Here is a 27,717-nt window from a genome sequence, read left to right on the forward strand (position 1 = left end):
TTGAGAGTTGAAGTACAAACCTTTAGATTTGTAGCTCAAGAATGAGTGATCAAGCAGACTGACCAAGGGTTATAAGTAATTTAAACTGACATCTGGAGAGTCATAACATATTTTAGTACAAATATTCTTGATTGTAACCATAACAGTGAGGGGTTCCTTTGAGAAATGTCATAGATAGCACCATTCAAATTATTAGTCCGTATCATTACTTACTGTTGTGGAATGTATTGAATGAACATAAAATGAGCCAGTCTTGTTTACAAACAACAAATAACAATTGTGACAGTCACTGAAAAACATGCAACAAAGAGTGTAAACTTATTATTTTTCCATTCCTTTCCTATCAACCACTGACAATAATTAAAGAAATAAAAAAATCGTTCACCAGACATGGATACACCAAAAGGAGGGAAAAGTACATCTTATTTATAATCTGTTCAAATATTGTGATTATTTCAAATAACTAAATCCCACAGATAAGTCTCTATGTTTGTGTCCTATGATGTGCTGGACCAGTGATAACAACAGTTCATTTGAATTCACAAAATAGTGTGACATATAACATTTGTCTCATATTCTGAAAGTCTGATATAAATTACAGATATGACAGACAGTGACTTATTACTTTAGCAAACTTCAAATTAAACTCACAAAAGCAGATAATTCTGATGTAACTGATAGTCTGGTTTATTTTAACATTTTACCATTACTTGATACTTTTCATTTAACTATCACCTCATGTTTTGTATGCATATAAAGTGGTTTTTTCCATATAAAGTTATTAGATAAGCATTGCCAAACTGTGCAGCATTCTTTGTTTCAGGTTAAATAGATGCAGCATGCAGTGTATTGCCATATACACATATCGAGGCAGGGACATGTGTTACTGTGTAGATGTTGCCATGGAGGGAAACGCAGGTTATTAATGTGTTAGCCACTGAGACTACTGTATAGTAATAGTGTAGGCAAATGGAAAGGACAAAATTTTAGAATTTGCAAAGGGGAAGGTGGCAGTGAGAGGAATTATATGTTGTCATGAAACAAATTTTCAAGTACAGGTATATCAGTCGATAAAATACAGTGAAAGAGAGAGATAAAATTACTACTTTATGTAAGGAAACAATAAGAGTTTTACGAAATAATCATATACATTTTTCTAGTTAACTTCATAAAGAAGATATGGAATTCACACTTTACATAATGGTATGGTTATTGTTATGTTGTCTTGAAGTTGGGTTGATAGAACATGTATATATGTGTTAGTAATTATATTCATCACTAGCCAGCATTATTGGATTAAGCTTTCATTCTAGTCAGTTTCAGTTATTCACATCTCTTTTCATGTTTTATATTTCCTTCTTCTAAAGAGTCATTAGAAGCAAATCTCTCTGATTTTTGTTTCTTATATTGGCCAGTTTCTTATCTGAGAACATACAATTATTATAACTAATAATTTTTCTGGTGGCAATACATTACCATATTGAATTTTAGGCTGCTGGTTTGAGTTCGGAATACGAAATGGCACAGTCGCAATAGTAATTGGAAAGTGCATTTGCAAATCATCTCCAGATTTTTCAAATTCTAGGCTGACCTGTTGGCATAATGCATACAAAATGGAAAATTCATGCCATAAGCAATAAAAAGAAAATTATAACTGTGTTAAACAACTAGTAATAAACACAATACATGTGAAGATCAGTTGTTCAACAAACAGTTGTTATACCACAGTTTTATTTACACACAGTAAAGTGTGGTATTTACTTTATTTAATTTTTACAAAGTGATTATGTGAGCTGCTAGTTTCTGTGCATGTAGCAATATACAGTGAGTTCTAAAACCATGCAGAAAAAAGTCATTATTATCCAGTGCATATGAAATTGTTTTATCAAGTAGCGTGCACAATTTAAAAAGAACTACAAGAACAGGGACATAATGAAATGGACTTAATTATATGATTATTAAGCTACATTGAAAATGTAAATTAGCTGAAGGACCAAAAGGAAAAAATTGCCTCCGCAGTAATGACATAGACTTAGTAAATATAAAGACTTCTTAAGTTCTCTTCATATTCCACTACTTAAAATAGTGATACAAAGACAGTTCAGTACACTAATAATCTTAATGGAGAATACTCCTTTCTTCAGCATAATATACTTGTAGAAATGAATGATATCCATAAAGAATTAAAGATGAAACAACGTTATTGTCTTATAGTTTATGATGGAAATGTATAGACATGCAATGTCATAAATTCATACAGTGTTAATAAAAATATATTAAAACACATAAATACATATCACAAATATCCTATTTCAGGTTTGAAGTGTTTGCAGTGTTTGTGTTTTTCATGGTACATTGAATCAAGTACCGGTTAAAATGTCCAACACTAGCCTCTTAAAAGGAAGAGTACAAAAATTCTACAGATTTTGGTAGGAAAAAAGGAAGAAAGAATAAGGATTTCATGTCCCATGACAATCAAGATAATCAAGGACAAAGAGCTAGCCTAGCCTTGTAAGACTGAGTAAGGGAATCAACAATGGCCTTGTGCAATGCACTACATCATGTATACACCCTCCACCCAACTTCTTCAACAGACATCACCAGCAGATGACACACTGCACAGCAGCAGATTGGACTACAAGTAAAAGTCGACCTAAGAGTTGCTGTATCTATCTGCCATGCACTGCCTTGCTGGAGCTTGAGGGTTTTTCCCAGAAAGGTGTGTGCTAGGAAGTACTCCCTGATAATTACTTTCCATACTGCTCCACATAGGTATGAGTAAAGTGAAGAAAATGCTGGTGAGTCATTACTGCACACTTTGGCTGACTGTAATTGCTGGCAGCTGCAAGCCTTATCAACAGCTGGTGGCAGAGTGCTTCATTTATTCTTGATGCAGACCAAGCTGTGCCACCAAACAGATGATTTTATCATATTGCTTTGCTTGCATTGTAATTATTATACAATAAATTCACACATGCCTTGCCCTTTCACCTGCCTATTTCCTTTGTGTGTCATGTATGCTATGCTATTAGCATGTAACTGATCCTCATAGATAGTGCACCATTCCACTTGCCACTTTAACAAGAATATTTAATTGTATCATTTCTGTTGCATGTTTAGAGTAAATTCACTTTGTCCACTTCATCTTGTATTGTGAGTGCACGATAGTTTTTTGTTGTCACAGTAACATTCTGTGTGCCAAGTTGTGTAGACTGCCATGATCATGTTATAGATTATTTAGTGCATTGTTGATAAGGTCATGTGTAATAAATGTTGTCCACATCTCAAAGTGTGAACACCAACTGTGTGTCACCCACCAAGACTTATTCATGGTTTGATGTCTGCCCTGACTAAGCCAAATACACACAAATCCCCTGTACTCATGCATACACCAATGAGTACTATGTTAAATGATATGGACACCTTCAAGCTAGCATTTATTTTCACTTTTGGGACAATCATATGTAATTGTACTGTATGTTATAGGTATTTGTGTCTGGTTCCAATAAACAAACAATGAGAACATTTATATGTCCTGTTATTTCATTCTACAGACTCAATCATGCATGCACTAGTGTGTGGCACTGGTTGAGCTTATAAGTAGCAAGATAGTGGGAAACATATCTCCCATAGCCTGGTTAAGTTAACTGTTCTTGCAGTTGCCTGGATGAGATTAGGAAACCCACATAAAATCTAAGTTTGTATGGCCTGTTCGGAATTTAAATTTTACTCCTCTCAAATTTCTACATGTACATCCACATATATTTTGTGCCAACAATTGTTAGTTGTGGTGGTGGTGGATATGGTGTTATGGGCACTCAACAGTGTAGTCTTTAGTGCCCGAACGGAAACAACAACGGATGAGTGTCACTAAAATGCAGCAAGTGCAAAAATAGGACTAAAATTAAAGGTGAAAGGCTACATAGGCAGTTTGTACGTCAACAGTTGCAAAGTGGAAAGCAGCACATAAAGAGGATATCTGCAAGAGAACGTAGGGGAAAGGGTTAAAATGAAACACGCCACATCTTTGGAACTGGCCTATTGCAAGAATAAAAAGGAATGGTAAGCCACTCGGCAACACACTAAAAATTCCAACCTAAAATTTTAGGCTGAAACCGAGAAACATCACAGTACCTTAAAACTTTCTTGACACTCGTCTCGTCATTGGCTAAAATCGAGGGCAGATCCCCACTAATATTAACTTCCGCCCTGACAGAACGATATAAATCACACTCAACTAAAATGTGGTGTACAGTGATTTGTACACCACAGGCATCACACAGTGGGGGTTCCTCTCGCCATAGTAAGAAGGCATGCGTAAGAGGACAGTGCCCTATGTGAAGACGTGTAAGGGTCACTTCGTCATGTGACCGGCAGGAGGAACACCACGGCTGGATGGTGGGTTTCACCAACCGCAGCTTATTTTCCCTCACCGCAAGCCATTCCTCCTCCCACAATTGCATATACTTCCGCCGCAGTACAGAAACAACACCTTGTAAAGGAATAGAACATTGTGTCACCTCCGGTAATCTGCAGGCGTCCTTGGCAGCTCTATCAGCTTGTTCATTTCCCCATATGCCCACATGCCCTGGCACCCAGCAAAAGGACACTTGCTTGCACTGTCATTGGAGGATGTACAGCTGGTCGTAAATCAGCTGTTCCAACTTCTCCACTGGGTACAGGTTCTGCAGTAACTGCAATGTGCTCAGTGAGTCAGAGCAAATTAGGAAGTTTTTGCCCTGAGTACACCGTATCTGCTCCAATGCCTTCAGGATCGCGTGAAGTTCTGCGGAAAAAACAGTGTATTCCTGGGGAAGGCGAATCCTGATGACACATTCGGGGAACACTACTGAGCAGCCAAGAAAATCCCCTTGTTGGGATCCATCAGTATATACTACTGTAAAATAATGATGCCTATCTAAAACGTTAAAGAATAAAGATTTGAAAGTAAAATCTGATGTACTGTCTTTCTCAAAATTTGCCAAATCTAAGATCAGTCTGGGCCTCTGGAGGAGCCAAGGTGGATATCTGCTCCAACCTCGACGTGACACATTAAAACCGACCACACCCATCTCTAAAACGCAATCCTTTGCACGAATCCCATAGGGCCTTGTTGCTTGTTGCTGGATGCGAAAAAGCCTTTCCAGTGGAGGCTGAGCAACAGTGTGGTATGCAGGCGTGTATGGTGTGGATAATGTTTAATAGGCCTGGCGCACCATTAGTAGACGCCGCCGGAGGTGAAGTGGCGGTTCACCTGCCTCTGCAAACAGGCTCGGTATGGGGCTCATTCTGAACGCCCCAGTGGCCAACCGAATCCCCTCATGGTGCACCACATCCAACAGCTTCAAATAAGTGGGTCATGCAGACCCATACACCATGCATCCACAATCAAGCTGGGACCGCACGAAGGCTCTGTAAAACTGGAGCAGACAAGTCCTGTCTGCTCCCCATCTGAGGTGACTAAGACATTTTAAAATAGACAGCGCCTTAAGAGACCGTTTTTTCAGTTCCTTAATGTGTCGCAGCCACGTAAGCTTAGAATCAAAAGTGAGGCCCAGAAACTTCACCGTGTCTTTAAAATTCAGAACGGTGTCCCTCATCCGCAACTCAGGCAAGTCAAAAATGGAACGAGGACGGTTAAAAAGAACACACACCGACTTATCAGTTGAAAACTTAAAACCACTCTTCTGTGCCCATTCATCCAAACGTCACAGAGTGAGTTGCAACTGACGAGATGTCGTTGCAAGGCTTGAAGAAGAGCAAAATACAGAGAAATCATCCACAAACAAGGAACACTGCACAGGACTTTTCACAACAGACGTAATACTATTAATAGCAATAGCAAAGACCATCACACTTAAAGCACTACCTTGAGGGACACCGTTCTCTTGTTCAAAGCAACTAGACAGTACGTATCCGACTCGGTGCCGAAAATAACGTGGCGACAGGAAGGACTGAATAAAATTGGGAAGACATCCACGAAAACTCCATTCGTGGAGCTGCCTGATGATAAGATGCCTCCAAGTAGTGTCGTGTGCCTTTTCAATGTCAAAAAATATTCCCAACAGGTGATGCTGGCGCAGGAAAGCCTGTTGTATGGCCGCCTCCAGGAGGGCCAGGTTATCAAAGGTGGAGCGATACCTCCTGAACCCACACTGAAAGCGACTAAGGAGTTGTCTGGATTCTAACATCCAGACAAGGTGGCGGTTGACCATCCGCTCCAAGGTCTTTCCCACGCAGCTAGTGAGGGCAACACTACAGTAACTACCCAGGCACGTGCGGTCTTTCCCAGGTTTTAAAAGAGGAATTAAAATTGCTTCACGCCATGAGCCAGGGAAGTGACAGGACGTCCAAACTAGATTAAAAAGTCGGAGGAGGATTTCTTTATTTCTCCCTGTGAGGTGCCGCAGCATGCTATAGTGGATTCTATCCTGACCAGGGGATGTATCACGAGCCCCACACAATGCAGAATCCAGTTCCCACATGGAAAATGGGCAGTTGTACTCTTCTGTATTGGGTGAGCAGAAGTCAAAACTGCACCTCTCAGCAGCCACTCTGTGGGGCTGGAAAGCTGGATTCTGACTGGTGGTTGCAGCAATAGCTGCAAAATGAGCTGCCATAGACTGGGTAATATCTTTTGGGGTTGTTTGGAGAGTACCATTCCACATTATAGCAGCCCTAGGGCACCTCCCACCTCTCCCAGAAATCCTCCTGATAGTCTCCCATACAATGGAACTTCGTGTAGAACGATTAATGGTGTTAAGGAATTGCTGCCACAACCTCTTCTTGCTCTCTCGTATAATCTGACGACACTTTGCCCTCGCCACCCGAAAAGCTGCAAGGTTCTCTAAAGTTGGCCGGGATTTGAACTTACACAGAGCTGCACGCCTAGCCCTGATTGCACAGCGGCATTCGTCGCTCCACCAAGGGACAGGCTGCCGCTTCGGTTGTCCCGTGGACTGTGGGATGGACGCATCACTGGCATGGTGGATCACTTCAGTAATATGATCCACCCATTCCTGGACACTGACCCGATGTTCAAACTGGCATTTTAACACTCGTTCGTCCTCTGTTAGAATATTGCTGCGCGGTGTGGGATCCTTACCAGGTGGGATTGACGGAGGACATCGAGAGGGTGCAAAGAAGGGCAGCTCGTTTTGTATTATCGCGTTATAGGGGAGAGAGTGTGGCAGATATGATACACGAGTTGGGATGGAAGTCATTACAGCATAGACGTTTTTCGTCGCGGCGAGACCTTTTTACGAAATTTCAGTCACCAACTTTCTCTTCCGAATGCGAAAATATTTTGTTGAGCCCAACCTACATAGGTAGGAATGATCATCAAAATAAAATAAGAGAAATCAGAGCTCGAACAGAAAGGTTTAGGTGTTCGTTTTTCCCGCTCGCTGTTCGGGAGTGGAATAGTAGAGAGATAGTATGATTGTGGTTCGATGAACCCTCTGCCAAGCACTTAAATGTGAATTGCAGAGTAGTCATGTAGATGTAGACATGTAGATGGTCGAGTTGACTCTACAGTGCCCAATTGGCTCTACCGAGCACCCATCGAGGCGGTTTCCTTTCCAGTTCCACTGCATGTGGCAAGTGAATCCGGATGGGGAAGTGATCGCTGCCGTGTAAGTCATCAACTACTTCCCATGCAGCAGTGTGGGCGATGGCTGGAGAGCAAAGCGATAGATCAATGGCAGAGAATGACCCAGTTGCAATGCAAAAATGCATGCTTTGACCTGTATTTAGCAAATAGGCACTGGTAGACAGAAGAAGCCTCTCAATTGCTCTACCCCTGAGGCAAGTACTCACAGAGCCCCAAAGCATATTGTGTGCATTAAGATCACCACAGAGGATGAAGGGGTGGGGGAGCTGTGTAAGAAGATCACTGAGAGCCTCTTCGTCAAGCACATCATGTGGGGGCAGGTAAAGCGAACATACTGTTCGCATATGACGCACATGTACTAATATTGCAACTGCCTGTAAATCCGTGGTCAGAGGCGAGGAGTGGTAGTCTGTGTTGACGAAGATACCTCCTCCTCCTTGAGCTCTCTGTCCACTCAGGTCGTCCTTTTTGTGGAGGACATAACCACATAGCTGAGGGGTGTATGTTTCACTGAAATTTGTCTCTTGCAGACATACACACATAGGTCTATCCTGAATCAATAGACGTAGTTCCTCCACATGTGTCCTGAACCCTTGCAGGTTCCATTGCAGTATGGGAGCCATCACGGTGGTTGTATTTTCTGCCTCTCTTTCCGCCGAGGTGGGGAGACTGCAGTGGGTGGAGGCTCAGTCTTGGGGCTAGATGATTGCCCCATATTCTCAGACTCCATCAGCTCTGGGGAAGAGTCTGATGAAGCATCTAGCGGGACCACATTAACATGATCCGAGGGATTACCAGCCGATTTAATCTGTTGGTGCTGCTTCACATGTGCTTTCCTTTGTTTAGAGGGCTTTGCTGGAACCGGAGCTGGGGTGTTTATGACCATGCTGGGCTTTGGAACAGGCACGCTTTTAGCTGTTTGAAGGTTAACTGCTTGCTGAGCAGTTGACGTTTCAACAAGCAGTGTCCCATTCCGCAAACGCTTCACTGATTTTAAAGTTCCAGCTATTCCTTCTAGATTCTTTTGAATATAGAATGGCGAAAACTTTTCAAAGGAACCCTCTTTCCTTTTTATTATTAAAAACACATTCTGGTTGTCAGTATGTGCTCTGTTACTCTGAATCACTGTACATTTGCTGACGCCGGAGTAAGGAGGACTGGCTTACCTAGCCCTCTTGTTGGATTGGGTGGTAGTGCCTACCAGCAGTCCATCCATCCCACTGGCGAGCGAAAAATTAGAATGAGGAAAAGAGGAAGGATTCGTGGTATCCATGGTCATCCCACGAGCAGCTAGGGAAACTTACATCCATCCAGACAGAGCCCCGCATGCCTGGATAAGCCTTGTACAACTGAGGTGCGGCAGGTTCCCCAGAGGTTGCCCACTAGCGACTGTTCCACCTCAACAGCCATGCATCTTATCGGCGCGCAGCACACCTTAAGATTGAAGGGTTTTTTATAGAGGCAGTCAAGCCAAGATCCCCGGTCCCTAAGACACACAACGTTCCACCGTTGCACCACACGGTGGTCGCTGAAGCATGCCCAGAGCTTACAGTATCAGCAGACTGGCGGTGCACACCAGTCCACAGCTCGAGGACCCTGGGTTCGCCAAGCCCGTACTCAGCAAATGAATGCTGAGCCCCCTGGGGGAAACAATTGTTAAGTTTACAGCAGAGGTACTCCTCATTGTATCACTTATTAGGGCCTCTTCCTTCTCCATTTGCATATGGAGCATGATTTCCTAACACCTTAGTGGATATGTATGGGCTCATAGTATATTCCTAGATTCCTCACTTGTTCCTTGAAATTTTGTGAGCAGGCTTCCATGGCATAATTTGCATCTATCTTCAAGCATCTGCTAGTTCAGGCTTTTCAGTATCACTGTAATCCTCACCCAGAAATCAAACAAATCTGTGATCATTCTTGCTGTCCTTCTTTGTATATGTTCATTATCTCATGTTATTCCTATGTGACATTGTTCTCACATATAACATAAACATTTTAGGATACATAGCATGAGTGTTTTATAAACACTGTATTTTCCCAGTATCCTACCAATGGACCAAAGACCGCCACCTCCTTTAGCTATGAATGATTCTGCACAATCATTCCAGTCCATATTCCAACAAATTATTACATTCAGGTATTTAAATGGCCACCAGCCTTGCTGCAGTGGTAACACTGGTTCACATCAGATCACCGAAGTTAAGCACTGTCAGGTTGGGCTAGCACTTAGATGGAAAACCATGCAGTCTGCCGAGCACTGTTGGCAAGCGGCATGGACTCAGCCCTTGAGGCGAAAATTGAGGAGCTACTTGACTGAGAAGTAGTGGCTCCAGTCTTGGAAAATAACATTTGGCCGGGATAGCAATATGCTGACCACATGCCCCTCCATATCTGCATCTGGCGATGCCTTTGGGCTGAGGATGACATGGCAGCTGGTCAGTACCATTGGGCCTTCATGCCCTGTTTGGGCAGAGTTTAGTTTTTAGGTATTTAAATGAGTTGATTGATTCCAGTTGTGAGTCATTACTATCATAGTCATAGGACACTGTTTTTCCTTCTTTTTGTGAAATGCACAGTTTTTCATTTCTGAACAGAAAATGTGAGCACAGCATGCCACCAACATGCTTTGAAGTATTTATAAGGAGTGATCAAAATTTTCCATTTGAGGGCATTGCTGGAGTGTATATGTAATGTAGCACAATTCTTCATGTCTTTTCAAGTTGCGTGCGGTAAATGTGAGAATGTGAACTATGGCAACTTTATTACCAAATGCTTTCAAAGAAGACCAAATGGCTTTTATTATTTTCTGAGCTGCTGATGGACAATCTCTGATAGACAGCCATTGGGGAACGAAGAATAGGTATGGAGCAGCATGTCTGTCAAAAAACACCAACTTCACCAAGGGGTGCTGCTGCTTCATGATAACACATATCCTCATATTGCAAATTTTGTAATGCAGAAGTTATGCCAAGCGGGAGATATATAAGCAATCATCCTATAGTCCTCATCTTTTTCCATATGATTATCTTGCCATTGACACCTTAAAAATGCCTTAAAGTGTTAACGTTTGCTGTCAGATGAGGATGTGAAGCAGGCAGTTACAGATTTCTTCATGCAGCAGAACACAGTGTTTACCAAATGGGTACCTTCAACTTGGTGCTCCAGTGGTATGATTGTCTCACTGCTCATGGTGATGTTGCCTAATTGGCATACCTATTCTGGACTTTACAGCCTTTGAACAGATCCTTTTTAATCACCCCTTATATGTCATATTACTAAAGTAGATGCTACCTTGTGTTAAGTGACTAAACCATAGCTTTATCTCCCATTTATAGGAGTTAAGGATAATGTAGTCACAGAGACTGCAACAAAATCTGAAAGAATTAAGGCAGGGGAATTGTAAGAAGAGCTTTTGTGATGCCTTAACAACTTTTTCTACATCTACATCTACATTCATACTCCGCAAGCCACCCAATGGTGTGTGGCGGAGGGCACTTTACGTGCCACTGTCATTACCTCCCTTTTCTGTTCCAGTCGCGTATGGTTCGCGGGAAGAACGACTGTCTGAAAGACTCCGTGCGCACTCGAATCTCTCTAATTTTACATTCGTGGTCTCCATGGGAGGTATAAGTAGGGGGAAGCAGTATATTCGATACCTCATCCAGAAACGCACCCTCTCGAAACCTGGTGAGCAAGCTACACCGCGATGAAGAGCGCCTCCCTTGCAGAGTCTGCCACTTGAGTTTGCTAAACATCTCCGTAACGCTATCATGGTTACCAAATAACCCTGTGACAAAATGGGCCGCTCTTCTTTGGATCTTCTCTATCTCCTCCGTCAACCCGATCTGGTACGGATCCCACACTGATGAACAATAATCAAGTATAGGTCAAACGAGTGTTTTGTAAGCTCCCTCCTTTGTTGATGGACTACATTTTCAAAGGACTCTCCCAATGAATCTCAACCTGGTACCCGCCTTACCAACAATTAATTTTATATGATCATTTCATTTCAAATTGTTCCGCACTCATACTCCCAGATATTTAACAGAAGTAACTGCTACCAGTGTTTGTTTCGCTATCATATAATCATACAATAAAGGATCCTTCTTTCCATGTATTTGCAATACATTACATTTGTCTATGTTAAGGGTCAGTCGCCACTCCCTACACCAAGTGCCTATCCACTGCAGATCTTCCTGCATTTCGCTACAATTTTCTAATGCTGCAACTTCTCTGTATACTACAGCATCATCCGCGAAAAGCCACATGGAACTTCTGACACTATCTACTAGGTCATTTATATATATTGTGAAAAGCAATGGTCCCATAACACTCCCCTGTGGCATGCCAGAGGTTACTTTAACGTCTGTAGACGTCTCTCCATTGATAACAACATGCTGTGTTCTGTTTGCTAAAAATTCTTCAATCCAGCCACACAGCTGGTCTGATATTCCATAGGCTCTTACTTTGTTTATCAGGCGACAGTGCAGAACTGTATCTAATGCCTTCCAGAAGTCTAGGAAAATAGCATCTACCTGGGAGCCTGTATCTAATAATTTCTGGGTCTCATGAACAAATAAAGCGAGTTGGGTCTTACACGATCGCTGTTTCCGGAATCCATGCTGATTCCTACAGAGTAGATTCTGGGTTTCCAAAAACGACATGATACTCGAGCAAAAAACATGTTCTAAAATTCTACAACAGGTTGACGTCAGAGATATAGGTCTACAGTTTTGCGCATCTGCTCGACGACCCTTTTTGAAGACTGGGACTACCTGTGCTCTTTTCCAATCATTTGGAACCTTCCGTTCCCATAGAGACTTGCGGTACACAGCTGTTAGAAGGGGGGCAAGTTCTTTCGCGTACTCTGTGTAGAATCGAATTGGTATTCCATCAGGTCTAGTGGACTTTCCTCTGTTGAGTGATTTCAGTTGCTTTTCTATTCCTTGGACACTTATTTCGATGTCAGCCATTTTTCCATTTGTGTGACGATTTAGAGAAGGAACTGCAGTGCGGTCTTCCTCTGTGAAACAGCTTTGGAAAAAGGCGTTTAGTATTTCAGATTTATGTGTGTCATCCTCTGTTTCAAAGCCATCATCATCCCGGAGTTTCTGGATATGCTGTTTCGAGCCACTTACTGATTTAACGTAAGACCAGAACTTCCTAGGATTTTCTGTCAAGTCGGTACATAGAATTTTACTTTCGAATTCACTGAACGCTTCATGCATAGCCCTCCTTATGCTAACTTTGACATCATTTAGGTTCTGTTTGTCTGAGAGGTTTTGGTTGTGTTTAAACTTGGAGTGAAGCTCTCTTTGCTTCCGCAGTAGTTTCCTAAATTTGTTGTTGAACCACAGTGGGTTTTTCCCATCCCTCACAGTTTTACTCAGCACGTACCTGTCTAAAACACATTTTACAATTGCCTTAAACTTTTTCCATAAACACTCATCAATGTCAGTGTCGGAAGGGAAATTTTTGTTTTGATCTGTTAGGTAGTCTGAAATCTGCCTTCTATTACTCTTGCTAAACAGATAAACCTTCCTCCCTTTTTTTATATTCCTATTAACTTCCATACTCAGGGATGCTGCAACGGCCTTATGATCACTGATTCCCTGTTCTGCACTTACAGAGTTGAAAAGTTTGGGTCTGTTTGTTATGAGTAGTTCCAAGATGTTATCTCCACAAGTCGGTTCTCTGTTTAATTGCTCGAGGTAATTTTCAGATAGTACACTTAGTATAATGTCACTCGATGCTCTGTCACTACCACCCTTCCTAATCATCTGAGTATCCCAGTCTATATCTGGTAAATTGAAATCTCCACCTAAGACTATAATATGCTGAGAAAATTTATGTGAAATGTATTCCAAATTTTCTCACAGCTGTTGTGCCACTAATGCTTCTGAGTCGGGAGGTCAGTAAAAGGAGCCAGTAGTCCTATTTCTTTGTTGCCTTGAAGGATAGCATTAAAGGAATTCTTGGATTTAATGGTGCCAAGCACAAAACAGATGACTGACATTTGAACTATATGAGAATGATATGTAAATATGGGTCTATCTTTAGAGTTACTTAATCTGATAAGGAAAATTAAATGCATCTGTCATTGCAGTATCTATGAATAACACCAGGATAAAACTAAACAATGATAATCACTTGTCAATATGGAGTGAAGGGTCACCAAAGTACTAATCAAAGGCTTATATGATAATTTTGAGAGTGAAAATGTTCGTCAGCTTAGTAAAAATTTATAAAAATTGTCAGTCAAGGAACATTGAAGTGTATGTAGAAATAATCAAAATTAATTGAGTGAGGTTTTAGGGCTTCAAAGGATATTCAGCATTTCTTGAATTGGTGTTCCAACTGTGTAACTTTCAGCCTTTTTCATGGGTACTAGATACTGTTACCTGAGTTGATTTCAACCTTATTTATTGTTTTACAAAACCTGAATAGTAAATATTTGAAATACCATCTCAAGAAAATCTTCAATCTATGTTTCTGAAGTCCCATGAAAATTTAAATTCACATCTTAAGTTCAAGATTCAAACCATTAGAAATTTACAAACACAGCAGCACATTCCCTCAAAATAAAACAAAACAGGTACCCCTGATCACATGCACAATAACTAAATATCATGTGATCTAAATGCAAAGAAGGTAAATATTAATTCAATATTAGACACAGTGAAACAATGTAATGAGTAAAGAGATAACTCACTGTACAGTGAAGACATTGAGCAGTAGATAGTCACATTAACATGGATTGAACCATACATTCCCTGACCAGAGGGGGTAGGAAAAATAAGAAAAGAGATAGTAATATGGGTTCAAACAGAGCTTGCTTTATGAAATCAGAGATAGGAGCATGTTGCACCGGGTGATGTAGTGGTGGGGAATTTAGGAACATGATTATATAATAAAGAAAGAGGGAGACAACTAAAAAACTGTGTAGACATAGTTTCATGGACTGACAGATCTATTCAGTAATGTAAAATGAGAGGGCTGAAGAAATGTAATGAGGATAGATGGGCCTAGGAAGAAAAAAGAGAACAGGGATGGAAAGTAGATGTGTCAAAGATATGTTGATGTGTGTGTGTGTGTGTGTGTGGGGGGGGGGGGGGGGGGGAAGGGCACAAAGAGGACATTCATATTGTTGAACAGATGGTTAATGGTCACACCAAAATAAGTATATGTTTTCATTCCAGCAGAGTTGAAACTTGACATAGCTACTTTCACAGGTGGCACTGACTGTAGTGGAATGAGTTACACAGGAGTGGAAAAAGATAAACAATATGAGTGCATGTTACATATCTTGTATCTGGATTTTTAATACACACAGAATCCATATGACAAGGATTTGGCAGTGTGAGTTGCATAGTAATGGAGTGGGATATTTTTAGGCTTAGTGAGAGGGGTTGTGCTTCATTTAAAGTCAAGATGAAAAGTAGTCAAAGCTTCATCATAGGTTGTGGTTGAGCTTAGTGTGGTATGGTGTAATATTTTTTTAACTGGATGGCTAGCTGGTTAGTGAGTCTGTTCGGAGTTTTAGACATATGTATGGCACAGGAGATATGTTAATTAGCCTCATTTGGCAGAGTGTCCCTATAACTCTATATGTTTAGGTTTCAGTAAAGCCTTCAGCATGGTAAAGATACTCCATTTCACTGCAGATGTGCTCTCTTTTGGTGACAAGACTGTGTGGGAGAGATTAGTTAGTGTTGGATGGACAGCATATATAGAAATGAGTCTGATGATAATATTGTAGATTTATATGGACAAAGGTTGTTTGTGGAGGAATAAGAGAGTTGGAAGTGTACATCAAGGAATGTGATTTGTTGAACTGATTAGAAATAGATGAAATGGGCAGAATAGATAGGTTTAATGGTGTGGTGGATATAATTCATCATCACAATGGACAGAATAGTTAGTTTTAATGGTATGGCGGATGTAATTCATAACCAGTATAAGGAATGAAGTGATGGGTATAGAGTAGGCACGAGAGTGGGAAAAGTAGTGTTCAGTAGTAGCACAGTATTGTGGTTGGTGTTATTTACGTAGGAAGTTAAGTTGTGGAAACTGGTTGAGGGTGTTAGTCAATTATGCCAGAAATCTTCTCCATTGAAACAAAGTAATTAGAGGCAACATGATTTCTCCAGAAGTTGGGCTTGTGTTGTTTAAGAAGCATCTAAAAGCTTTGTACATGTGGAAACTGAGCAGGGTAATGCATTCACGTGAGAGATTCTGAGGTAGTCCTCAAGATTTTAGTTGGCAATTAATGTCTTGCAGTACTCTTTTAATCATTATAATAAGGATTGTAGATGGACACGTCAGAGACATTCTGCCAGAAAATCTCCACAGTTCATCACATCAGTGATGGATCCCATCACTAAAGAGAGACTGGTCAGATCATGATCTGTTTTAAGACAGCAGAATGCTGCTCTTCCCTTGTGTTCTCAGAAACAGGTCAAGGAAAAAGTGGGGGAGATACAGGAATTCCTGAAAGATTGCCAGGGGTGTGCGGTGGTTGGGATGAGAGAGGATCACAGTTTGACTGAGGTACAAACTGGGAGAGTCAACGCCCAATTCAGGCTTACCATTGAATTGCCAAAAAAGGCAGGTGACAAAAAGGAGAACAGATTTTTGATTTGTATACCATGGTTGAATTTGGACATCAAACTGAAGATGAGACATTTGGATAGGACTGAAAAATGTGCAGATTTAAGATTCTTTCAGATTTTTTTGAATCAATGGTTCTATGGAATATTGGAAAGGGGTATCTTAGTGAGTGGCAAGCACAGCTGGTACTAACAGTGATATGTTCTGTACAGAAATCTTACAGATAGGAGATTAAACAAAAATAATGGAAGATATGAATCCAACTTAATGAAAACAAGCAATCTGATGCTACTCCATGGATGATGGATGATTGATTCAAAATAATGTGAATGTTTGCCAGCAGAGGAAGAATTCGAGTTGCTTTTTGTTATCCCATCATATAGAAAAATTATATGAAATGTCTCTATAATGATAGGTGGGTGTCAGGTGGGAAAAGAAGTGTGGAAGTGATAATCGTAAATGAAATCTACATCTACATCTACATCTACATCCATACTACGCAAGCCACCTGACGGTGTGAGGCAGAGGGTACCCTGAGTACCTCTATCGGTTCTCCCTTCTATTCCAGTCTTGTATTGTACGTGGACAGAAGGATTGTCAGTATGCTTCTGTGTGGGCTCTAATCTCTCTGATTTTATCCTCATGGTCTCTTCGCGAGGTATACGTAGGAGGGAGCAATATACTGCTTGACTCTTCAGTGAAGGTATGTTCTCAAAACTTTAACAAAAGCCCGTACCGAGCTACTGAGCGTCTCTCCTGCAGAGTCTTCCACTGGAGTTTATCTATCATCTCTGTAACACTTTCACGATTACAAAATGATCCTGTAACGAAGCGCACTGCTCTCCGTTGGATCTTCTCTATCTCTTCTATCAACCCTATCTGGTGCGGATCCCACACTGCTGAGCAGTATTCAAGCAGTGGGCGAACAAGCGTACTGTAACCTACTTCCTTTGTTGTCGGATTGCATTTCCTTAGGATTCTTCCAATGAATCTCAGTCTGGCATCTGCTTTACCGACGATCAACTTTATATGATCATTCCATTTTAAATCACTCCTAATGTGTGCTCCCAGATAATTTATGGAATTAACTGCTTCCAGTTGCTGACCTGCTATTTTGTAGCTAAATGATAAGGGACCTATCTTTCTATGTATTGGCATCACATTACACTTGTCTACATTGAGATTCAATTGCCATTCCGTGCACCATGCGTCAATTCACTGCAGATCCTCCTGCATTTCAGTACAATTTTCCATTGTTGCAACCTCTAAATACACCACAGCATCATCTGCAAAAAGCCTCAGTGAACTTCCGATGTCATCCACCAGGTGAATAGCAACGGTCCTATGACACTCCCCTGCGGCACACCTGAAATCACTCTTACTTCGGAAGATTTCTCTCCATTGAGAATGACATGGTGCGTTCTGTTATCTAGGAACTGCTCAATCCAATCACACAATTGATCTGATAGTCCGTATGCTCTTACTTTGTTCATTAAACCACTGTGGGGAACTGTGTCAAACGCCTTGCGGAAGTCAAGAAACACGGCATCTGTGTCTATGGCCCTCTGAGTCTCGTGGACGAATAGCACGAGCTGGGTTTCACACGACCGTCTTTTTCGAAACCCATGCTGATTCCTACAGAGTAGATTTCTAGTCTCCAGAAAAGTCATTATACTCGAACATAATACGTGTTCCAAAATTCTACAACTGATCGACGTTAGAGATATAGGTCTATAGTTCTGCACATCTGTTTGACGTCCCTTCTTGAAAACGGGGAAATCCTTTGGAACGCTTCGCTCTTCTAGAGACCTACGGTACACCGCTGCAAGAAGGGCGGCAAGTTCCTTCGCGTACTCTGTGTGAAATCGAACTGGTATCCCATCAGGACCAGCGGCCTTTCCTCTTTTGAGCGATTTTAATTGTTTCTCTATCCCTCTGTCGTCTATTTCGATATCTACAATTTTGTCAACTGTGCGACAATCTAGAGAAGAAAACACAGTGCAGTCTTCCTCTGTGAAACAGCTTTGGAAGAAGACATTTAGTATTTCGGCCTTTAGTCTGTCATCCTCTGTTTCAGTACCATTTTGGTCACAGAGTGTCTGGACATTTTGTTTTGATTCACCTACCGCTTTGACATAGGACCAAAATTTCTTAGGATTTTCTGCCAAGTCAGTACATAGAACTTTACTTTCGAATTCATTGAAAGCCTCTCGCATAGCCCTCCTCACACTACATTTCGCTTCGCGTAATTTTTGTTTGTCTGTAAGGCTTTGGCTATGTTTATGTTTGCTGTGAAGTTCCCTTTGCTTCCGCAGCAGTTTTCTAACTCGGTTGTTGTACCACGGTGGCTCTTTTAAAAGCTTAAATAAATCAGTTGTTGAATCCATGGCCATGGAAGTTCATTAGCTATGGTTTTTTATGTAGGGGGTCTTTCTACCCTATTCTGCCCTCTCCAAAAAAACTTAACCATCCTACAGCAATGTGAACTCTCTCTGCAACAATATTCAAATTCATTTGGCCTACTAATCCTTCCTGCTTTTTCCCTTGTTTCTTGTTTCCCTTAGGCCCTCCTCTTCTAATACCTCTCTTATTAATTTCATCCACTCCACCTACAACAAATCAAAGCAGTTATTCTCTACAGTTGCTCCACAGTACCAAGACTAAACAGTTGTCCTTGTATATGAGCTTTGAAGAAAAATGCAATTTTCTTTGCAGATTTAACATGTTCCACTTCTTGTTCATATGTCTATTAACTACATGAAACAGAGGTTAAAATCACAAGAAAAACAAAAAATAGTCAAAGAAAGGTGTCATACACAGTTGTACTAGTTAGTCTGAAAAGTATTATCCAAATATTGAATGACTATTTCAAGCCAGCCACAGACCTCGAAACTAAACACATGCTTCATTGTAAATACTTAAAGGCCAAGAAACTATACAGAAAAGAAGTAGACAAATCCAATATGAAACACAATGATAGATTCATAAGTGAAATCTATAATCCATTAAAGAAACGTGGAATCTAGTGAATGAACACAGAAAAAAGCCTACTTCCTCCTTAAATACTTGCACTGTTGATCATTATAATGACTGCATTATTAAAATTGTTGAAAATACTGTAGCTGAAATTCCAGACTTGTGTGTGGATCCTGTTGCTTCCTTAAAAACTATAACTCACTGCAAAATGGAAAAGTGGAAAAAAGTACAACCGAATGACATAGTGAAAATAGTGAAAGACTACAAACGTTTGGAGAGTGTAAACATTTATGGGATGTCCTGTACAGTCCTGGTGAAAAGTAGCACTGAAATAGCTCAGTCATTAACCATAGCACTAAACAGTTACTTATCAACAGGAGCCTTCCCAGACTTCTTGAAACTGGAAGGGGCAGTTCCAATTTACAAAAAGATAGACCCAGAGCAAGTACCAAGCTATAGGCCAAATTAAATCATTCCAATCTTAGTTAAAGTGATTGAATCTATTAGGAAAACCAGCTTCTGGATTACTTTGAGGAATACAATTATTTTCCTGAAGGACAATGTGGTTTCTGAAAGAGAAAATTCACAACTACTGCTATTTTATACTTATTACAAAAATAGAAAGAGAGAGTCTGTGGCAATCACATTGTTTGATTTTAGCAAAATATTTGACTGCATTCCCCTATAAATTAAAATGCTACAGTGTGGAAGGCACTGTTCTAACTGCTACTTAGAAAACAGATGGCAGATTGTTTCAGTCCAAGGAACATCATCACAGGGACAAAAGTTAGAAAGGCCAGCCGCAGTGGCCAAGCGGCTGCTACAGTCACAGGTTCGAATCCTGCCTCGGGCAAGGATGTGTGTGATGTCCTTAGGTTAGTTAGGTTTAAGTAGTTCTAAGTTCTAGGAGACTGTTGACCTCAGGTGTTAAGTCCCATAGTACTCAGAGCCATTTGAACCATTTAAACAAAAGTTAGAATATTGTGTACCACAAGTAGGAGACAGGAGCACTGAAGGCCATTGTTCACAAAATTTGGAATAATGACTGTTTGCAGCCATTATGTATTTTTATGCCTCCTTCGTGTTAAGGAAAACCTAGATTTCTTCAGCAAGAGGCATGAGGTGCATGACCACACCAAAAAGAATATAAATTTGCCAACATGTCTATTGCCCAAAAGAAGAGACATCTTTCTAATGGTGGCCTTATCATGCACTACCGATATTATGCCACACCAGTTCATGACCAGAAGTTGGCACTAACCCATACAACTGCACTGCCAATCTGTAGCTGACTCCAAGGCATACCCTCTTCAGTCTGCTCTGTGAGTGTTGCCATAGATATGACTTAAAAGGATGGCACACAGACCTTGTGTCTAATCTGTCTGTTAGTTCAGTTCTGCCTGTGTAGTTGGAGCATTGTCAGTTATCCTATGTTGTTATTGTGGATAATGAACTGGCCTATCTCAAGGGCTCACTTTCAGTAGTGCTCTGGACTTGCAGTTATTCAAGTTAAGTAAAAAAATCTCATTAAATACTAAGGGTGCATCTCATTGTGTTGTTCTCTGTCTTATAACCCAGCAGCTTCTTGGCATCCACCACCAGGATGACCAAACATCTGGCAATGAAGGAAAACTATGTTTGGTTTCCACTTACTTCTTGACATACAAACAACTGGTGACAATATTAACTGTGTGTCTTTCTTGCAGAATGGTGTCCATTCATCGTGCTTGCCTGCTACTTTGCATCTCTGTTTCTGAGTGTGTTTCAGAACATTGTGCTTTACAGGGGCTGTTCTTCCAACTGATACCAACCCATACTTTCTTTAGTAGTTGTGCTATATTTCTTGTAATTTTTTGTGTGTTCCATTGTGGCCAGCCCCCAAGAAATCTTTCAGTAACTCAGATTGTTCAGTTTCAGCTGTAGCAGGTGCAGCAGCTCATGGAAATTATGAGCATAGTGTTTTCTGCAGAAGCAAACACCACAGAACTGCCATCAGCACCTGCAGCACTGCCACAACAAGCAGTGCATGTTTCTGTGCTACCATTCTGTGCATTTGATTCTACACAAGAGGAATGGTTTGAGTTCCATGCACAGCTTGACTCACACTTGACGGTGCAGCATATTGAAGGAAGTGATATGCAACCATATTTTCTTGTAACAGTCAGAGTCTCCATTTACCATTTAGCCTGAAATTTTTACCCACCACCCATCCTGAATATATGCCTTATGAAGAACTGAATGCTGCTCTATATAAATACTATGTTGAACAAATTAATGTGGCAGCTGCATATAGCAAATTATTTCATTTGTGTAGGCAACCCAGTGAGAATCACAAGCATTACACGCCATTACAAATTCAAATGTGAACGTGGAAATTATTGAAGTGATGCCATGATTAGGTATGTCATTTCTCAAGATGTGTCAGATCCTTGCATAAATGAACTGATTATTACATGTCCTGATCCTAGTTTACAAGAGGTTTTGGAATTAGATGAGCATCCAAGACTCGTGTGATAGTACAGCAGTAGACTTTCTTTCTGCTCCTATTCATGCTGTTCAGATTAATGGTAAACAGGATTCAGCTATAGGTCATGCACTGTGGCATGTAAAGACTCAGTCAGGACAGTAACATAAACAAAACCAGTGTACTAGATGGCAAGCTAGCACTGTTATATCCTGCATTTGGTGTTTCACTGCCTGCAAGCAGCTGGTGTGCTCCTATTATGAAGTTAAGTGTCATCATTGTGGCAAGCATAGTCATATTCAGTCTGCCTGCAGAAATTCAAGTCAAACAGGCACTCTGCATGTTCTCCAACATCTCAGTCAATGAATGTAAATGCAATTTTTAGAAGCCCAGTAGTGATCCCAGTGCAACACAATGCAAATCAAGTGCAACAGTGAAGAAGTGACACAATCGTTCCATTCAGCATCAGGCCAATACATTGTTTGTTACTTCACAGATTCCCAAATATAAAGTATGCATGCAGTTATACACTGGTGCATCAGTGACTCTTTTGAACAGAAGAACTGAATTGATAGGCAAGCCCAAGCTATAAAAGTCACAGGCAACTCTTTCTGATTATGGTGGACATGACATTCCTGTGCTAGGTATTTGCTGGCTACCTGCCACATTTCATAACATTACTAAAACAGTTTTGAGATAATGTGAAAGTGAATATATGATTTGTTTGGTTTGTACCTTCAAGACAACATTCTCTCTCAACTCCTCCATGTATAAGGACAAGGTAGCTGAAAATTGTGATGAATTTAGTGACTTTTTCAAAATAGCATATGCAAAACTGTTAATTTGGAGGCTCACATCATCATAAAAGAAGACAATGTACAACTATGATTTTTGCAAGTGCAGTCTGTGATTTCTCCTGTAGAAACCAGTCAATGGGCATCCCCTTTTGGTGATTATAAAGAAGGCTTCAGGCAAGTTATGCTTATGTCCAGATTTCAGGGCAACAGTAAATTTCTTTCCCTTTGTCACAGTCTGAGAAACTCATGGACAAGCTTGGTGCAGATCCCTTCTTTTCCAAGATTCTTCTTTGCAATGCTTATTTGCTGCTTCCCTTAGGTGAATAGTTGCAACATGTTTTTGTGATAAACACCCACATGGGGTTATTTAAGTTTTTGTGGTTTCTCTTTGGCAGCACATGTGTGCCTGTAATTTTTAAATGATACTTACCATGTTTCACTGCTGCAGCTCCTTCTTGTTCAAACTACTTGAATGACATGGTAGTTTTGGGTCATACTCCTAATGAACATCTTTCCAGGCTCAGGCAGTTGTTTTAAGTGCTCTCAGATGCTGGGTTAAAGTGTAATAAAGCCGTATGCTCCTTCTTTGAGACTGAGGTTGAATTTTGGGGACACTTAATCAACAGTCAGGGTATCCATCCTATCCAACTGCATTTAGCCACAATGTAGAACCTCCCAGTGAACTCCAAGCTGTGTTGGGTAAAATAATTTATTACATTCTGTTCATTCCAAATGGTGTACAGATTGCAGCTCCACTGCATCATCTTCAACAAAAGAATGTTCATTTGATTGGATTAGGGAGTGTCAAGTCACATTTCAGAAACTGAAAGATGCTTTCTTTACTGAGCAATCTTTGTTTGGTACATTTCGATTCCACTAAGCCATTCATGCTGGTGGGATTTGTAGTTTTCTCTTGTAGAGTTGGATCACTTCGACTTCACATCCAAATTCCTCAACAAAGTGCAGTGCAGTTATTCACAGTTTGAGAAGTAAGCTCTTGCTGTCATATATGGGATGACTAAATCACACCAACACTTGTGTGGTAGAGAATTCTACTTAGTCACAGACTACAAGCCTCTCATCTCATTTATCAGCTCTCTAAACCAGTCCTCCTGTTGGTCTCTCCTCCTCCCAGAGTATCAGTATGAAATTGCATACAGGCAATGGCAGTGACTAAGCATTTGAATGGAGACACTTTTTCTCACCTACCAGTTGGAACTGGTTTCCTGTCAACCAGGCAACTACTCAGGCAATGGTTGCAGACCCCAATCTCAAGATTCTGTTGAAGTACCAATACAGCAGTTGGCCATATACAATTAAGCAGATTTGCTATCCAGTCATATGCCATTATTTTGCACTTTGGCACAGCTTATTAGTCCAGCAGGTTATCATCCTCCTATACATGGATAATGATCAGTCCCATGTAGTTGTGCCCAGTTTGTTACAGAAGAAAGTTCTTCATCTTTTCAATCAAGGCCATTGGGGCATTGTACACACTACGCAGCTCGCCTGACACCATTGCATGTGGTTTGGCATAGATGCTCAAATAGAATAATTGGCTCCACAATGTCTAGCACGTATGGAACACCAGGCTGCTCTGCCTCAGAAATTTTTTGATTAGGCAAAGCCCAGTGCCCCTTGGGAAAATTTGCATTTTGACTATGCAGGTCTCTGTTGGTTTATTGTGGTAGATGCTTTTAGGAAGTTACTGTTCATGTGCTTTTAGAAAGTCACTGTTCATGGTGCCTATTCAGTTCACCTCTACAGCTAGCACAACCAATACTTTGAAACCAATCTTTTGCATCAAAGGTTTACCTAGAGTGTTGGTTTCAGACAGTGGACCCCAGTTCACATCAACAGAATTTCAGCAGTTTTGTGGTGCCAGTGGAATCAAGTATGTGAGGACAGCAATGTTTGACCTTTGTTAAATGCTTTGTCATGACTTACAAGATGAACAAGTTATGCTCTTCCCAACAAGCTTTAGTACTCGCTCTCTCAGCCTACCATTCTCAGCCAAAAAATGGAAGATCACCCATAGAGCTTTTGTGTGGACACCCATACAACACACAGCTTCAGCTGCTGCATCCCCTGCATGGACATCCCATCCTCCACAGCACTATAAGTTTAACGTTTATGATTTAGTCTTTTAGAGAGTTTTTGGCAGGCACAGGCACTGGGAACTATCATCGTAGTCCTGTACAGGTTCCTTCAGGCTGCAGAACTGCCATCACAATCAGCTTAATATGTGTGGGCTGCTTGATCCTGATGTGGGTTTTTTGTTTGCAGATTTGGTGCCCAGGAGGGCCTTGCAGGCTCAGCTGCCTCTGCCTTACTCACTGCCACTAGATGGGGACCCAATGGATGTAAAAGCAGTGCTGTCACCATCATCATCAGGACCAGGAGCCACAACCCCAGGAGGAGGACCCCCTTTATCATATCTCTTTCCTGTGCACTGTCATTCCCTCAAGTGCCAATTTACCTCCACCATTGGAAGATTATATTCTGACCGTGGGCGAGGGTATGCACCCTATGGCTGGTTATGTAGCCAATGTTTCCTGCTATTTGCAAGACAAATGGCAGGGTGTTGGCAGGAGCTTCTCACTGGCTGAAGTTCCAGCTCCTGCCACCTCAGTGACATGTGTGTCAGACCTCCCCTCACCATTGTTTCCTACAGCACCAGTACATGATATTGGTTTGGAGTTATGAGTGGGAGGAAAGTGGTATTATGTGCTATTCATACCACACCTGGCCAGTCCACATCCGGAAGTTAGCAGTAAACCCCATTACTGCACTGACAATCTGCAACTGGCTCTGAGACACACTCTCTTAAGGCCACACAGCTAGTGTCACCATGGGGCTGACTTAAAAATTTGTCACACTGGCTTCAATTCTAGTCTACATGTTAGTTCAGTTCTGACTGTCTAGTCAAAGCACACTGTCAGTTAGCCCCTGTTATTATTGTGGATACTGATATGGCTTGCTGTTACTAAAATTAAGTAAAAGTAGTCAAACACTAAGTCTGCATTTCATTATTTTGCTCCCTATCTTAGAACCCAACTCCTTGGCATCCAACACCAGGATAACCAAATATGTTCATATTATTATCTCTGCCCAAGAACGGACTGTGTAAACAAAAAAAATTGGACTGTGTAAAAAATTGGAACTTTGTATAGGCACTGATGACCAAGCAGTTGAGTGCCCCACAAACCAAACATCATAATCATCATATCATCAACCATGGATGTGCAGGTTCTGCCACTGGAGAGGTTCAAGAAAAAAAATTTCAGACTTTAAACTACATGCACTATAATCCACCAGGAATTTTATGACTGTGAGGAAAGTGAATGGATTTACTGAACTTTCTCTAAAACTAGTAAATTTGTCAGAAAACTAAGCTGTCAATGGTACATGAAATGTATCTGTTGCAAAATACTTAAATTGTTCAAATTTTTTGTAATGTTACATATTATTTGTACTGTAATATATCATTTTTGTAATTTTTGATTCAGTGTATGCAGCCAGGGCTGATGAATGACATAGGCTTGGTAATAAATGGTAGAAATATATGTAATTGCCAACAGTCTTGCCCCAGTGGTAACACTGCTTCCCCTGGACTAGAACTTGGATGGGTGACTGTCTGGCCTGCCAAGCACTGTTGGCAAGTGGGGTGCACTCTGCCCTTGTGAGGCAAACTGAGGAGCTACTTGATTGAGAAGTAGTGGCTCCAGTCTCATAAACTGACAACGGCTGGGAGAGCAGTGTGCTGACCGCATGCCTCTCCATATCTGCGTCCAACGATACCTGAGGGCTGAGGATAACACAGTGCCTGGTTGGTACTGTTGGGCCTTCATGGCCTGTTGGGGTGGAGTTTAGTTATAAAATATGTAATTTCCTGATTATCATATTATGCATTTTAGTCAGTCTGGGGTATTAGCTACTTCTGATCATCATCAGCATCTCTGAATAATTTTACATGACACACAGTATTTACACTTTGTTATAACAGCAAACAAATGTTAATTTATTTTCATTTTGTAACATGACACCCATGACAATATAATGTAAACAAAAGCTTTCTTGAACTCAGCTGAAATATGACATACAACCATAACGACAAGTTTCTATTACCTAATAAACAGTAAGAAACAGTCATAACATGTAAGCTTTCATGGCCAGCATCTTCATTAATTAAAATATAAGGGAGGAGAAGCAGTTTTATATATGGACCATGGCAATTCAGCCCAGAAGTTTTAGTTTATTAAGTAAGGAACAGTGTTTTGAAAGACATTTGAACAACAATCTTACATTATTGTAAGAGTCTGGGAAAATTTAGAACATTTTTGAAGGAAAGTTTTACAAACTGTAATTCAGTATTTTGTTCTCATTAGTATTCCTGCAAAGTTTGTGTGAAGTGACATAGCAAAGGACTTCTGAGAAAACAAATTTAGTTTTCAAGTAGAAGATTCAGTTAAGATGTTTGCTTCTTGATTTAAAAAAAACTGTAAGATAACCATAGAAAGATAAAATATGTCCACATTACAACTACCCAATGTTCAAGAGAAACTGTACAAGGATTCTGCTTCTACCATTATATGTTCTTCATATGGATCCAAATGGCATTGTAACATATGAGGGGCATTCGTAAAGTCTATGCAAAGTCCAAGAGATGGCACCACTGGCACATATCGAGGTCATGTTTAGTTAGTAGCATCTTTGGAAACAACACACACTAAGTTTCGGCCATACTGGTCTAGTTCTTTGTTTTCAGCTTTTGTGTGAATCAAGGAAGTCGAGTGATTGTTTTAAAATGGATGAAGAAAAATTTCGTGTGGTTTGCAGCTGTTCAGGAAGAATCTGCAGGACTTTAAGCATTGTTTCATCACTGTGAATGAAACATGGATACATTATTATACTCCTGAGACCAAACAACAATCTAAACAATGCGTTACCAAGGGAGAAATTGCACCATAATAGGTGAAGACCAGCCCTTTGGCTGGAAAAGTTATGGTGACTGTCTTTTGGGATTCTCTAGGGATAATCCTCACCAACCATCTGGAAAAGGGTAAAAATATTACAGGTGCACATTATTCATCATTATTGGACCATCTGAAAACCAAGCAGCAAGAAAAACGCCAGGAATTGGACCGCAAAAAGTCCTTTTCTATTACGACATGCACCAGCACAAACCTCAGCAGTTGTGGCGGCAAAATTAATGGAAATAAGATTCAAACTCATTTCACATCCCTCCTATTCTC

At 40.8% G+C, this 27,717-nt stretch overlaps 1 protein-coding gene across 1 annotated transcript in view; it reads right to left on the minus strand.

Annotated features, from left to right (window-relative positions):
- LOC126298831 (arrestin domain-containing protein 2-like) overlaps positions 1 to 27,717 on the minus strand; it is a 229,371-nt gene that overhangs the window by 23,835 nt on the left and 177,819 nt on the right. Inside the window, exon 9 of the mRNA XM_049990307.1 lies at positions 1,477 to 1,591. Within this exon, the coding sequence (XP_049846264.1) occupies positions 1,477 to 1,591 (115 nt within the window). The remainder of the gene's footprint in view (positions 1 to 1,476; positions 1,592 to 27,717) is intronic.

The sequence above is a fragment of the Schistocerca gregaria genome, chromosome X (assembly GCF_023897955.1).
Source record: "Schistocerca gregaria isolate iqSchGreg1 chromosome X, iqSchGreg1.2, whole genome shotgun sequence".
Classification (NCBI taxonomy): domain Eukaryota; kingdom Metazoa; phylum Arthropoda; class Insecta; order Orthoptera; family Acrididae; genus Schistocerca; species Schistocerca gregaria.